This window comes from Mytilus trossulus, chromosome 7, assembly GCF_036588685.1.
Source record: "Mytilus trossulus isolate FHL-02 chromosome 7, PNRI_Mtr1.1.1.hap1, whole genome shotgun sequence".
Classification (NCBI taxonomy): Eukaryota; Metazoa; Mollusca; class Bivalvia; order Mytilida; family Mytilidae; genus Mytilus; species Mytilus trossulus.
In genome coordinates, this window is record NC_086379.1 from 44,619,272 (window position 1) to 44,635,817 (window position 16,546).

The 16,546-nt window shown below is 33.1% G+C and overlaps 1 protein-coding gene across 2 annotated transcripts in view; it reads right to left on the bottom strand.

Annotated features, from left to right (window-relative positions):
* Nucleotides 1-16,217, bottom strand: part of LOC134725146 (DNA repair and recombination protein RAD54B-like) — a 35,715-nt gene extending 19,498 nt beyond the window's left edge. Inside the window, exons 1-11 of one of the 2 annotated variants that reach the window (XM_063588717.1) lie at nucleotides 16,017-16,217; nucleotides 15,587-15,627; nucleotides 14,847-15,106; nucleotides 12,564-12,625; nucleotides 11,586-11,607; nucleotides 10,880-10,934; nucleotides 3,848-3,935; nucleotides 3,183-3,270; nucleotides 1,430-1,512; nucleotides 952-1,035; nucleotides 447-601 (exon numbers count right to left, since the gene is read on the bottom strand). In XM_063588717.1, the coding sequence (XP_063444787.1) occupies nucleotides 447-601; nucleotides 952-1,035; nucleotides 1,430-1,512; nucleotides 3,183-3,270; nucleotides 3,848-3,935; nucleotides 10,880-10,934; nucleotides 11,586-11,607; nucleotides 12,564-12,625; nucleotides 14,847-15,106; nucleotides 15,587-15,627; nucleotides 16,017-16,130 (1,052 nt within the window). In that variant the 5' untranslated portion in view covers nucleotides 16,131-16,217. Of the gene's footprint in view, nucleotides 1-446; nucleotides 602-951; nucleotides 1,036-1,429; nucleotides 1,513-3,182; nucleotides 3,271-3,847; nucleotides 3,936-10,879; nucleotides 10,935-11,585; nucleotides 11,608-12,563; nucleotides 12,626-14,846; nucleotides 15,107-15,577; nucleotides 15,628-16,016 lie in introns of both variants that reach the window. The other variant, XM_063588715.1, reaches the window with a different exon arrangement.
* Between the last annotated feature and the right edge of the window lie 329 nt (nucleotides 16,218-16,546).

Consider the following 16,546-nt stretch of genomic DNA (forward strand, 5'->3'; position numbering starts at 1 on the left):
ACAAACGAACAAACGAACAGACAGACACACACAGACTAGAAAACATAATGCTCATAAATGGGACATAAAAATATTTGTTTGTTCAAATTACAAATTTATAAGATTTTCAAATAATCTTTTATGCAAATTTAGACTTTGTAAATTATTTTGGTCACTAAATTGTCCAAAAAACCTGATAAATCACCGGTATTTTTTTTTTTGGCCACTAATTTCTATAGAGTGCATTAAAATGGCCATAAAAATTTAGTTAACACATCAATCGGAAGATTCTTATTGTAAGAAATACTCTTTATGAGTATCAAATAAAGACCTAACATAAACTAACATCAACTTTCTATATCAAATACTCTTCAACATTATGAAGGTAAAATAAAACATAAATTTTCAATTATCCACTTGCGCCAATATCGCCCCTTGTCCACCATAGTCTCTGTATATCTACTTACGCCAATATGGCCCCTTGTCCACCATAGTCTCTGTAACCCATGACACACTCATACAGAAAAGTAACTCCTTCTCTCTGATGGGGACGTAAGTGTGTACTAAGGTATGGATCAACAACTACATCTATTACTTGTAGATTTTTCTTGTTACTTGTCCACTGCATAAAATATCAAATATAAAAGTCATACTATATCCCTCAGCCCCTGACCCCAAAAAGGTTTTTTTGTGATTATTATAAAATAGAAATGAAAAAAATCTATTACAAACACAAGGCTTACATCCACCAGTAACACTTTATATTTACTGTAAAATAAACATGAAAAAAAACAATTGGTTCAGGCCATTTTCCTTCTAAATAAGTGGTCACTGGATGTTTTGTACTTTTTACAATACAGTATTCTATTTTTTATTGTCAAAGAGTATATTTCAACACCACGCTTCATAGAACACAGGTTTTTACCTAACAGTTTTCTAAAATATACGGAAACTAATCAATTCTATAAATACCTGATGTGATTGACTAGGTCTAGGCATTACTAGTGCACCAGGCATACTTGGGTCATATCTTGGTTTTATTGGCATGGATGTGGTCTACAAGGAAACATAAATAATGATGTTAACAAAGTTTGCATTAAACTAAATTGTCAAAAGTCATCTCCCCTAACAATGCAAAATATTCAATTTTTTATATTTGTTAAAAAGTTGAAACCATGAAACAAATCTTCAAATCAAACATCTCATAAATAAATTAAATTTCTGCATAAAAATTTGTTTACTGCAGTAAAAATCTTGACCTTTCATATGTTATTATTTGCAATCCAAGATGGTGGAATATTCTCCAATGACCTTTTAATAAATAAATAATTATCAATTAAATGTTTACATTAAATGATCGATGTATTTCAATGCAGGATAATTATAACTTCTATCCTATGGTAGAACTTCTATTCATGTTTAAAGGATCACTATTTGTGCAGTCACAAACCTGAACAACATGACAAGCCTGTCCATCTTGTAGTGGGTTGACAAACTTCTTGCCAGTGTTCTTTTCTGGAACAGGCATTCTAGCTAAGATGTAAAAAAAATATATTAAAGAGTTGACAAACTTCTTCATAAAAGATATCTAATTTCATGTGCAAAAGTATAACAAGATGCCGCAAGTGATGTTGTGCAAAATATATCTCATTATGTTGTAATGCAAAGCTTAGTAGGTACAATAAAAATTCTAAGCGACATCAAGACAGGCATTGACCTCAAAGCAGATATTGCTCAAATGATTCAACTCGACAAGTTCCATACCAAATACAACATCAATCCTTTCTACAGAATCTATATAAAAATGTTTTGCTCAATGGGTATAATTCAATATTTACAGTCATAAGAAACCTCAAATTAATAAAAATTAATGCATGTTTTTTTTATACCTCAATGGTTAGTTTTCATTATAAATTTATTTCTCTAACTCTATGGAAATTTATCCCTTTCCGAACCCATTGTATAAAAAAATTTAATCAACGTGTGGTTGCTGGTGATCTCAAAAGATCATTGGATGATTTTGAGGGTCATGACCTTTTTAGCTAACTGAATGAATCAAAATACGATAACAGGTGTTAATGAAATTGACAACTTCGTGCAATGTGAAAGGCACTTGAAGGGGATTTTCGGTTAACAAAAAAAGAAAATGTGTTTTTAATCATTAGAGAAACAGATTCTTACATAGTTACTTGTGGATTATCAGATTTATCCAATCTTGATAGTTAAATTATAAATTTTAAAGTCCTCGCCAAGGCGGCTCGGACTTTAAAATTGATAATTTAACTATCTCGATTGGATAAATTCGATAATCCACTGGTATCAATGTAAGAATCTATATGTACATATACTTATTTATGAAGAAAATTTCTTTATTTGTTCATATTTAAAAGAAGTTTACTTTATTTTATTGCTTCCTACCAGGAAGCAATTCCCCGATTTATTTTTTGTATGTATAGTGACCTCAGTGTGACCTATCTCGTAAAAATCCGGTGATTGCAATTACCATGGGTGTCCTTAAAATAAACTATTATCTGAGTGTACATGTTAAAACACATGCTGAATATCCATGCTTTTTTGTTAATGTTGACAAACAGGTGACAATCGTTAAACTTTGTCTTCAAAACACGAACTTTAATTACCTGCCATCTTTTCACAACACTGACCGATTGAAAAAAAAATTGAGGATTATACGAAATTTATGGGAAAAAAATGATAAAATTGTACAGAAGACTAAGTTTAAGATGTATGTATGCATTGGTTCAAGAATTGGAATAACATTATTTTTTAACGGTCACTCTTTCTTATGACTTTAATGTATTTTTTAACAGTTTGGTACTAAAATGCATATCTTATAAAACTTTTTATATGGTCCAACTCAACACTATAAAGTTCTAGATCAAATCTCACATCATTTTCCAATACAGAAGCTGAGTGATACATTAAAAAAAGTTGGACCTATGTACCAATGAAAGTTCATAAGGACAAGCTCAAAGCAGTACAACACCACTCTGCTAATGGTACTATTCTACATGTTATATATATATATATGGTAGAGAAACTTACCTAAGCTGGAAAAACACTTATTCTTTCTACCCAAATTCTGGGTGAAATTTTAAAAAATCCCATTTCAATTTATAATGATACACAACATGCACAAACTCATGCAAATGATATAGATATTTAGACTTGTATGGAAAACCCACCTGCACTTTCTGAAGATGTACTGGTACTTCCAGCTGCTGAGAAACACTTTCCTGATTTAAACTGTTCTTCTGTTAATATAGACATAACCTAGAAATAACAAGTTTTACCATTTAGAACATAGTGTGGATTCACTATCATTCATAGGATACCAATTTGTCATTTATTTTATGAGTATTGGTGGACCACATATTTTGAATGTTCAACAGAGCACACATTTTCTGAATTTGCTGGTAAATGCTTCACTCTAGCACTGACACCTATTGACCTCTAGATATCGTTATTTTTGTTTTGTGTTCTTGGCTTGTTGTCTCATTGATGTGGTTACACACATCACCCACCTTCAATATATTTCCTTTTATTTTGTGTACTTGTCTCATTGGTGTACACTCAGTTCTCCATTTATACAATGAGTATGTAAGTGTTTTGTTTTTTTAAACTTATACTACCCCGATATTCAAATGAAAGTGGGTTTAACCAAACTGTTCATATAAAAAACATGTGACTTCTTGTATTTCTCATTTAACAAATGGAAATTAATAATGATAAAACACTGCAAGTAAGGTTATGAATGAAGGCAATTTGCCCCAAAAATAATCCGTCACAACAATATTGAAAGTCAAAGTCAGCAGTACACATGTATCTTAGTAACACAAAGTGGTCCTACCTGTATAAGCTTTCCTCCAACAGACAGTGTTTCGTCATCATTTAAAGCCAACAGATCTGACGACTTGTAACCTGTACCTTTACCAATTCTGTTTAAAAATTACAAATTCTTTTGTTTAATTACAAGTAAAGAAGAAGGAAATATCAAGAAATAATTGCCTCTCAAGGTATTATTGTTCATTCTCTTGTTAAAATTACTTGTGTCTTCTATGGATGAAACTTCCTAGCTAAAAACCGAAGTTTTTATTCCCTATATGATTTCGTGAACTTGCAGTGATCAAGGATGCTATGCAATATATATTTCATTTAATTTCAATTTCTTTATGCGCATTTGGTAATGTGAGCATTCCAACACTCATTTTTTTCACCAGTCATTGCATAGATAAAACCAGGTCAAAATTTTATCATTAAGTCAAACCCTATAAACTTCATAAACAATAACAAGATTTTCTGTAGATGTCAGCAATAACACAAGATTTTCTGAAGAGGTCAGCAAAAACAAGATTTTCTGTAGAGCTCAGCAATAACATAAGATTTTCTGTAGAGGTCAGCAATAACACAAGATTTTCTGTAGAGGTCAGCAATATCACAAAATTTTCTGTAGAGGTCAGCAATAACACAAGATTTCCTGTAGAGGTCAGCAATAACACAAAATTTTCAGAAGAGGTCAGCAATAATACAATATATTCTGTAGAGGTCAGCAATAACACAAGATTTCCTGTAGAGGTCAGCAATAACACAAAATATTCTGTAGAGGTCAGCAATAACACAAGATTTCCTGTAGAGGTCAGCAATAACACAAAATATTCTGTAGAGGTCAGCAATAACACAAGATTTTCTGTAGAGGTCAGCAATATCACAAGATTTCCTGTAGAGGTCAGCAATAACACAAGATTTCCTGTAGAGGTCAGCAATAACACAAGATTTCCTGTAGAGGTCAGCAATAACACAAGATTTTCTGTAGAGGTCAGCAATAACACAAGATTTCCTGTAGAGGTCAGCAATAACACAAAATATTCTGTAGAGGTCAGTAATAACACAAGATTTTCTGTAGAGGTCAGCAATAACACAAGATTTTCTGTAGAGGTCAGCAATAACACAAAATATTCTGTAGAGGTCAGCAATAACACAAGATTTTCTGTAGAGGTCAGCAAAAACAAGATTTTCTGAAGAGGTCAGCAATAACACAAAATTTTCTGAAGAGGTCAGCAATAACACAAAATATTCTGTAGAGGTCAGCAATAACACAAGATTTTCTGTAGAGGTCAGCAAAAACAAGATTTTCTAAAGAGGTCAGCAATAACACAAGATTTTCTGAAGAGGTCAGCAATATCACAAAATTTCCTGTAGAGGTCAGCAAAAACAAGATTTTCTGAAGAGGTCAGCAATAACACAAGATTTTCTAAAGAGGTCACCAATAACACAAGATTTTCTGAAGAGGTCAGCAATATCACAAAATTTCCTGAAGATTTTCTAAAGAGGTCAGCAATAACACAAGATTTTCTGAAGAGGTCAGCAATATCACAAGATTTCCTGTAGAGGTCAGCAATAACACAAGATTTCCTGTAGAGGTCAGCAATAACACAAGATTTTCTGTAGAGGTCAGCAATAACACAAAATATTCTGTAGAGGTCAGCAATAACACAAGATTTTCTGTAGAGGTCAGCAAAAACAAGATTTTCTGAAGAGGTCAGCAATAACACAAAATTTTCTGAAGAGGTCAACAATAACACAAGATTTTCTGTAGAGGTCAACAATAACACAAGATTTTCTGAAGAGGTCAGCAATAACACAAGATTTCCTGAAGATTTTCTAAAGAGGTCAGCAATAACACAAGATTTTCTGAAGAGGTCAGCAATATCACAAAATTTCCTGAAGATTTTCTAAAGAGGTCAGCAATAACACAAGATTTTCTGAAGAGGTCAGCAATAACACAAGATTTTCTGAAGAGGTCAGCAATATCACAAGATTTTCTGAAGAGGTCAACAATAACACAAAATATTCTGTAGAGGTCAGCAATAACACAAGATTTTCTGTAGAGGTCAGCAAAAACAAGATTTTCTGAAGAGGTCAGCAATAACACAAGATTTTCAGAAAGAGGTCAGCAATAACACAAGATTTTCTGAAGAGGTCAGCAATATCACAAAATTTCCTGAAGATTTTCTAAAGAGGTCAGTAATAACACAAGATTTTCTAAAGAGGTCAGCAATAACACAAGATTTTCTAAAGAGGTCAGCAATAACACAAGATTTTCTAAAGAGGTCAGCAATAACACAAGATTTTCTGAAGAGGTCAGCAATATCACAAAATTTCCTGAAGATTTTCTAAAGAGGTCAGTAATAACACAAGATTTTCTAAAGAGGTCACCAATAACACAAGATTTTCTAAAGAGGTCAGCAATAACACAAGATTTTCTAAAGAGGTCAGCAATAACACAAGATTTTCTGAAGAGGTCAGCAATATCACAAAATTTCCTGAAGATTTTCTAAAGAGGTCAGTAATAACACAAGATTTTCTGAAGAGGTCAGCAATATCACAAGATTTTCTAAAGAGGTCAGCAATAACACAAAATATTCTGTAGAGGTCAGCAATATCACAAAATTTTCTGTAGAGGTCAGCAATAACACAAAATATTCTGTAGAGGTCAGCAATAACACAAAATATTCTGTAGAGGTCAGCAATAACACAAGATTTCCTGTAGAGGTCAGCAATAACACAAGATTTTCTGTAGAGGTCAGCAATAACACAAGATTTTCAGAAGAGGTCAGCAATAACACAAGATTTCCTGTAGAGGTCAGCAATAACACAAGATTTTCTGTAGAGGTCAGCAATAACACAAGATTTTCAGAAGAGGTCAGCAATAACACAAGATTTCCTGTAGAGGTCAGCAATAACACAAGATTTTCTGTAGAGGTCAGCAATAACACAAGATTTTCAGAAGAGGTCAGCAATAACACAAGATTTTCTGAAGAGGTCAGCAATAACACAAGATTTTCTGTAGAGGTCAGCAATAACACAAGATTTTCTGTAGAGGTCAGCAAAAACAAGATTTTCTGTAGAGGTCAGCAATATCACAAAATTTCCTGAAGATTTTCTAAAGAGGCCAGCAATAACACAAGATTTTCAGAAGAGGTCAGCAATAACACAAGATTTTCTGAAGAGGTCAACAATAACACAAGATTTTCTGTAGAGGTCAGCAATAACACAAAATATTCTGTAGAGGTCAGCAATAACACAAGATTTTCTGAAGAGGTCAGCAATAACACAAGATTTTCTGAAGAGGTCAACAATAACACAAAATATTCTGTAGAGGTCAGCAATAACACAAGATTTTCTGTAGAGGTCAGCAAAAACAAGATTTTCTGAAGAGGTCAGCAATAACACAAGATTTTCAGAAAGAGGTCAGCAATAACACAAGATTTTCTGAAGAGGTCAGCAATATCACAAAATTTCCTGAAGATTTTCTAAAGAGGTCAGTAATAACACAAGATTTTCTAAAGAGGTCAGCAATAACACAAGATTTTCTAAAGAGGTCAGCAATAACACAAGATTTTCTAAAGAGGTCAGCAATAACACAAGATTTTCTGAAGAGGTCAGCAATAACACAAGATTTTCTAAAGAGGTCAGCAATAACACAAGATTTTCTGAAGATTTTCTAAAGAGGTCAGTAATAACACAAGATTTTCTAAAGAGGTCAGCAATAACACAAGATTTTCTAAAGAGGTCAGCAATAACACAAGATTTTCTGTAGAGGTCAGCAATAACACAAGATTTTCAGAAGAGGTCAGCAATAACACAAGATTTTCTGAAGAGGTCAGCAATAACACAAGATTTTCTGTAGAGGTCAGCAATAACACAAGATTTTCTGTAGAGGTCAGCAAAAACAAGATTTTCTGTAGAGGTCAGCAATATCACAAAATTTCCTGAAGATTTTCTAAAGAGGCCAGCAATAACACAAGATTTTCAGAAGAGGTCAGCAATAACACAAGATTTTCTGAAGAGGTCAACAATAACACAAGATTTTCTGTAGAGGTCAGCAATAACACAAAATATTCTGTAGAGGTCAGCAATAACACAAGATTTTCTGAAGAGGTCAGCAATAACACAAGATTTTCTGAAGAGGTCAACAATAACACAAAATATTCTGTAGAGGTCAGCAATAACACAAGATTTTCTGTAGAGGTCAGCAAAAACAAGATTTTCTGAAGAGGTCAGCAATAACACAAGATTTTCAGAAAGAGGTCAGCAATAACACAAGATTTTCTGAAGAGGTCAGCAATATCACAAAATTTCCTGAAGATTTTCTAAAGAGGTCAGTAATAACACAAGATTTTCTGAAGAGCCAGCAATAACACAAGATTTTCAGAAGAGGTCAGCAATAACACAAGATTTTCTAAAGAGGTCAGCAATAACACAAGATTTTCTGAAGAGGTCAGCAATATCACAAAATTTCCTGAAGATTTTCTAAAGAGGTCAGTAATAACACAAGATTTTCTAAAGAGGTCACCAATAACACAAGATTTTCTAAAGAGGTCAGCAATAACACAAGATTTTCTAAAGAGGTCAGCAATAACACAAGATTTTCTGAAGAGGTCAGCAATATCACAAAATTTCCTGAAGATTTTCTAAAGAGGTCAGTAATAACACAAGATTTTCTGAAGAGGTCAGCAATATCACAAGATTTTCTAAAGAGGTCAGCAATAACACAAAATATTCTGTAGAGGTCAGCAATATCACAAAATTTTCTGTAGAGGTCAGCAATAACACAAAATATTCTGTAGAGGTCAGCAATAACACAAAATATTCTGTAGAGGTCAGCAATAACACAAGATTTCCTGTAGAGGTCAGCAATAACACAAGATTTTCTGTAGAGGTCAGCAATAACACAAGATTTTCAGAAGAGGTCAGCAATAACACAAGATTTCCTGTAGAGGTCAGCAATAACACAAGATTTTCTGTAGAGGTCAGCAATAACACAAGATTTTCAGAAGAGGTCAGCAATAACACAAGATTTCCTGTAGAGGTCAGCAATAACACAAGATTTTCTGTAGAGGTCAGCAATAACACAAGATTTTCAGAAGAGGTCAGCAATAACACAAGATTTTCTGAAGAGGTCAGCAATAACACAAGATTTTCTGTAGAGGTCAGCAATAACACAAGATTTTCTGTAGAGGTCAGCAAAAACAAGATTTTCTGTAGAGGTCAGCAATATCACAAAATTTCCTGAAGATTTTCTAAAGAGGCCAGCAATAACACAAGATTTTCAGAAGAGGTCAGCAATAACACAAGATTTTCTGAAGAGGTCAACAATAACACAAGATTTTCTGTAGAGGTCAGCAATAACACAAAATATTCTGTAGAGGTCAGCAATAACACAAGATTTTCTGAAGAGGTCAGCAATAACACAAGATTTTCTGAAGAGGTCAGCAATATCACAAAATTTCCTGAAGATTTTCTAAAGAGGCCAGCAATAACACAAGATTTTCAGAAGAGGTCAGCAATAACACAAGATTTTCTAAAGAGGTCAGCAATATCACAAGATTTTCTGAAGAGGTCAGCAATAACACAAGATTTTCTAAAGAGGTCAGCAATAACACAAGATTTTCTAAAGAGGTCAGCAATAACACAAGATTTTCTAAAGAGGTCAGCAATAACACAAGATTTTCTGAAGAGGTCAGCAATAACACAAGATTTTCTGAAGAGGTCAGCAATAACACAAGATTTTCTGAAGAGGTCAGCAATAACACAAGATTTTCTGAAGAGGTCAGCAATATCACAAGATTTTCTGAAGAGGTCAGCAATAACACAAGATTTTCTAAAGAGGTCAGCAATAACACAAGATTTTCTAAAGAGGTCAGCAATATCACAAAATTTCCTGAAGATTTTCTAAAGAGGTCAGCAATAACACAAGATTTTCAGAAGAGGTCAGCAATAACACAAGATTTTCTAAAGAGGTCAACAATAACACAAAATATTCTGTAGAGGTCAGCAATAACACAAGATTTTCTGAAGAGGTCAGCAATAACACCAGATTTTCAGAAAGAGGTCAGTAATAACACAAGATTTTTAGAAGAGGTCACCAATAACACAAGATTTTCTGAAGAGGTCAGCAAAAACACAAGATTTTCTGAAGAGCCAGCAATAACACAAGATTTTCAGAAGAGGTCAGCAATAACACAAGATTTTCTAAAGAGGTCAGCAATAACACAAGATTTTCTAAAGAGGTCAGCAATAACACAAGATTTTCTAAAGAGGTCAGCAATAACACAAGATTTTCTAAAGAGGTCAGCAATAACACAAGATTTTCTGAAGAGGTCAGCAATAACACAAGATTTTCTGAAGAGGTCAGCAATAACACAAGATTTTCTGAAGAGGTCAGCAATAACACAAGATTTTCTGAAGAGGTCAGCAATATCACAAGATTTTCTGAAGAGGTCAGCAATAACACAAGATTTTCTAAAGAGGTCAGCAATAACACAAGATTTTCTAAAGAGGTCAGCAATATCACAAAATTTCCTGAAGATTTTCTAAAGAGGTCAGCAATAACACAAGATTTTCAGAAGAGGTCAGCAATAACACAAGATTTTCTAAAGAGGTCAACAATAACACAAAATATTCTGTAGAGGTCAGCAATAACACAAGATTTTCTGAAGAGGTCAGCAATAACACCAGATTTTCAGAAAGAGGTCAGTAATAACACAAGATTTTTAGAAGAGGTCACCAATAACACAAGATTTTCTGAAGAGGTCAGCAAAAACACAAGATTTTCTGAAGAGCCAGCAATAACACAAGATTTTCAGAAGAGGTCAGCAATAACACAAGATTTTCTGAATAGGTCAGCAATAACACAAGATTTTCTGAAGAGGTCAGCAATAACACAAGATTTTCTGAAGATGAAAGCACAGTATTACAATGTTTTTAAGGTGTAACATATTGCTATGTAGTTTATGAATGTGCAAAAAGTGTCTTCTCAGATTATGGATACCCCTTTTTAAAAAGAATATCATTAGGTATACAATGTCCATAAACTTACTCTTTTCCTTCCATGTCAAGCAAGGACACACTTCTTCCTGATGTTATCAATATTGCTAAAAATAGAAATATACTAATGCACTTTACTTTAAATTTATCAATTTAAACATGTTACAAGTGATAGTATTTAATGAGAAATAATAAAAAGACTGACATACATATAGTTTACAAAATCCAAAAGGTGCATTAAAATTTGCTCAACTAAATTGTACCTCTTTTTGACAATGCAGGGAAAGATTTTTTTGGGGTTATGGAAGTGTTGATCCATTTGGCAGATCTTTGTTGTTTGGATGCTGTTGAATTGATGTTTACACTATATTTTTATTTTTCTAAGACAATATTTCATTTTTTCATGTCTGCAAATTTTGTATTAGTCAGGAGTGCTGATTCACTGGTTGTAGTTGGTTGCTGTCAGTCATACATTGTTGTTTCTGTTTTTCTTTTAATCATATAGCAGGCCATTTGTTTTCTTGCTCACTATCGATTGAATTGTTGAAGGCTCGACTGGTGACCACAGAACTTTGGAAACATCCAAATCATTTGGTCTCTGGTTGATAGTTGAGTCATTGGTAATCATACCACATCCCATTATTTTTATGTCTTTTAAAAGAAGTATTTCGTCTTATTTAAATATATTTTTACACATTTATGTATTTATATATAAAATTTTTATATATTTTCTTTTAAATATCATTAATCCTACTTACCATCACCTTCCCATTTTTTGTGCTAAAAAGTAATTATAAATATCACCGTTAATAGACATCAAAACATTCATATCAGTAACATTCCAAATTATAACAAGAATGTGTCCAAAGTACATGGATGCCCCACTCGCACTATCCTTTTCCATGTTCCATGGACTGTGAAATTGGGTAATAATCTAATTTGGCATTAAAATTAGAATGATTATACATTTGTACTATAGGAAACATATGTACTAAGTTTCAAGTTGATTGGACTTCAATTTCATCAAAAACTACCTTGACCAAAAACTTAACCTGAAACTCACACTTTCATTTTCTATGTTTAGTGGACCGTGAAATTGGGGTCAAAAGTCTTATTTGGCTTTAAAATTAGAAAGATCATATAATAAGCAATAAGTGTACTAAGTTTCAAGTTGATAGGACTTCAGCTTCATCAGAAACTACCTTGACCAAAAACTTTAACCTGAATGGACGCACAGACGAACGGACGGACGAATGAACGGAGACACAGACCAGAAAACATAATGCCCCTCTACTATCGTAAAACTTTAACCTGAATGGATGCACAGACGAACAGACGGACAAATGAACGAGCCACAGACCAGAAAACATAATGCCCCTCTACTATCGTAGGTGGGGCATAATAACATTCGTCCTGTCCCTGGCTGGTTATATCTGTAGGTCAAGTTCCTTAGGTGGGTGTTGTTTGTTGCTGCACTTATTTGTTTAATGTTTCGACACAAAAAAGATTATAGGTTTTCTCAGTCAGTCATTGTTGAAGGCTATACGGTGATTTAAAATTGTTTACTTCAACTTCAATTTGTGTCTGGTAGAAAGTTCTCTCATATGCAATCATACCACATCTGTTTTTCAAATTTCAGTTGTTAGTAATAAATGATAATTCTATACAATTTCAGCTATGGAATCAAGGGTTCCAAATGGTAAGAATGCAGCCATCATATCTTTGATAAACTATACCTTTTTGCTTGAATTTTTACACCACATAACACTGAGGTACCTCCTCTCAACTGAACTGTCACCTGAAGTTCAAGAATTAGTAAATGAAAAGTTAAAACATACAGATCTTTCATTGTTAAATAATACATTTTTATGAAGAACAAGAATGTGGCCAAAGTACACAGATGCCCCACTCACATTATCATTTTCCATGTTCAATGGACTGTGAAATTGGGTAAAGTCTAATTGGGCCTTAATAGTAAAAAGATCAACCAATAGGGAATATGTGTACTAAGTTTCAAGTTGATTGGACTTTAACTTCATCAAAAACTACCTTGACCAAAAACTTTGACCTGAAACTCACACTTTTAATTTCTATGTTCAGTGGACCATGAAAATTGGGTCAAAAGTCTAATTTTGTTTTAAAATAAGAAAGAGCATACCATAAGGAACATGTGTACTAAGTTTCAAGTTGATTGGACTTCAGCTTCATCAAAAATTACCTTGACCAAAAACTGTAACCTGAAACTCACACTTTTAATTTCTATGTTCAGTGGACCATGAAAAAGGGGTCAAAAGTCTTATTTTGTTTTAAAATAAGAAGGATCATATCATAAGGAACATGTGTACTAACTTTCAAGTTTATTGGACTTCAGCTTCACCAAAAACTATCTTGACCAAAAACTTTGACCTGAAACTCACACTTTTAATTTCTATGTTCAGTGGACCATGAAAATGGGGTCAAAAGTCTAATTTTGATTTAAAATAAGAAAGAACATATCATAAAGAACATGTGTTCTAAGTTTCTAGTTGATTGGACCTCAGCTTCACCAAAAACTATCTTGACCAACAACTTTGACCTGAAACTCACACTTTTAATTTCTATGTTCAGTGGACCATGAAAATGGGGTCAAAAGTCTAATTTTGATTTAAAATTAAGAAAGAGCATATTATAAAGAACATGTGTACTAAGTTTCAAGTTGATTGGACTTCAGCTTCATCAAAAACTACCTTGACCAAAAACTGTAACCTGAAACTCATACTTTTAATTTCTATTTTCCGTGGACCATAAAAATGGGGTCAAAAGTCTACTTTTATTTTATAATAAGAAAGAGCATATCATAAGGAACATGTGTTCTAAGTTCAAGTTTATTGGACTTCAGCTTCATCAAAAACTACCTTGACCAAAAACTTTAACCTGAAGTGGACGAACGAAAGGACAGAAAGACGAATGGACAGACAGACAGACAAACATAAAGACGGAAGGACGCAAGACCAGAAAACATAATGCCCCTCTACTATTGTAGGTGGGGTATAAAAACAATCCAGACTTTAAATTGTTAAATAAGACATTCATGATCAAATAAACAGGTACATCTTTTCGTGTCAGCATGTTGAACGAATTGGAGTGTTTTCTGCACAATGGTAATTATTTTAATTTTAGTTTCTTGTGTACAATTTGGAGTTTAGTATGGCATTCATTATCACTGAACTAGTATATATTTGTTTAGCGGCCAGCTAAAGGACGCCAACAGGTGCAGGAATTTCTCGCTGCATTGAAGACCTGTTGGCAACCTTCTGCTGTTGTTTTTTCTATGGTCGGGGTTGTTGTCTCTTTGACACATTCCCTGTTTCCATTCTCAATTTTAACATCATGGAAAATATTCATTGAAACAAGGTGTATGTGAATTCCTGCAAATTACATCAAAAAAGAAGTGGCTGTGCTACTTAGGCTTTACGGCACAGTTTTCATCTGAAAACAATTAGACTTTTAGACCTCTTGAGTTCAACTGGTGAATATTATATTATTGATTTCATATGCTCACTAAGATGCTTTGATATTGTTTTCTTAGAATTGATAATTTTAACATAAGTGTCATAAGTCATTAATATGATACTGAGACTTGAAGCATTTAAAACAAGAATGTGTCCCCAGTACATTGATGCCCCATCTGCATTATCATTTTCTATGTTCAGTGGACCTTAAAATTTGGGGAAAATCTCTAATTTGGCATTAAAATTAGAAAGATTACATCATAGGGAACATGTGTTCAAAGTTGTTTCAAGTTGATTGGACTTCAACTTCATCAAAAACCACCTTGACCAAAAACTTTAACCTGAAGCAGGACAGATGGACGAACGAATGAACAGACACACAGACCAGAAAACATAATGCCCATAAATGGGGCATACAAATAGTGGCCATTGTTTACACATCATCTGTCTTAACTCAGTAAATTATGCCTAATGAATACCTATTCTTTTTTTAACAAGATAACATCCTTCATAACATGGATAACATACCATCAGCATTTCCACTAGTTCCGCTAGTTGGCCCTGCTTTCACTTCAGAATCAATTAGACTTTTGGTCTTTAGCTGTGGTGTGGTAACAGCTTGAAGAGGTGTCCGAAATGTTTTGGCCACTGGTACTGGTAATTTTACTGTTTGAATATCTTTGTTTTCTGCAGTGGTGGTTACTGCTTGAAGAGGTGTCCGAAATGTTTTAGTAGCCACATTTGATACTGGTACTCTTGCTGTTTGAATATCACTGTTTTCTGCAGCACTATAAAGATTGAACATATTGAAACTTAATTTGATTGTAAAATTGAATCCAAGATTAATATTATCTAAATACTGTGTAAATCATTATTTTTATTGTTATTAATTTTCTAGTTGAAGACAAAACAGCTTTAAATATAGATATATAAGAATGTCCTTGACAAAAAAAAAAGTATGTTAATCTGATTTCACCTGTATCAACGAAATCAATCAAAAATTTGTATCCATTAGTCTTTTCCAGGTCTTTTATAGCTTGCTATGGGCTTTGCTCATTGTTGAAGGCAGTACGGAGACCTATATTTGTTTATTTCTGTGTCATTTGGTCTCATGTGGACAGATGTCTCACTGGCAATCATACCACATCTACTTTTTATAACCAACCAATAATAATAAATCCACAGTACAATATTTTTTTGTCTGATCTAATTTTACGCCAAAAGTCATGTGATTATATATATTATAAAGTTATACATACTTGTTATACCTTACGTCTTTCACTCCAGTGACACAGTCTGCTATCTTATCCTGTAGTAAATAAAGACATAATTTATATAGAATGATAAATGACATCATTTTTTTTCTATAACATAAGTAAAATTTTATATAAATTCTTTTAAACTTATATTGACAATGTTTGATGGGCTTTTTGAAAATGTAATTGATTTATCATTAATTTTCAGTTATTTATTAATTTACAATAATCAGAACCTATTGAATCTATTTAAAGTGTCAATCTTTTCATGCATGAATCTACTCTTAGGATGACAAAACTTTAAAACAGGTCTGAAAGCACAATGTATTTGCCAATGCAGGAAAAAAATCTGTTCTGAGTGACTCTTTTGGCATAACATGTAAAAATAGACCTTTGTCCTAGCTAGAACACTGAAATACATGTATATCAATAAGTACTGTACCAGAACATTTATGCTTTTTTGAGTGACTGAAGTAGCTGTTTCTTCTTTGAATGGTGCTGTAAACTTTGGACGTTTTGCTGGATTAAATTGACTTGGGGCTGCAGATCTCCTCATTGTTGTTGTAAGTCAAAAACATGTGCCACTGTACCATTTGATATGAAATCCACCTTTAAATGGTCTTAAAATCTATTCACTTCTACATGTAACTGCAAAATAATAAAAAAAATTTGTTAATTTATTAAACATATGTTTACATTGTACTACAGATTCCTGTTTTTGAAATGCATATACTCCAAATAATTTGTTGTGAAAATAATAATAAGTCCAATGTTTACATACATGTATGTAGAATTTCAATTTTTTTTGTTTTTTTTGGGGTAGGGAAATCGTTGTAGCTGTGGAGGGATGACAAAGCTTGAATTATAGATATTTAGCTAGCCATATTTCTTCAATAGCTCAACAGACTAATCCATAATCTGTTCAGCTATGCAAGAACTTTCAATTGGTTGGTTAGAGTCCGGCACCTTCAA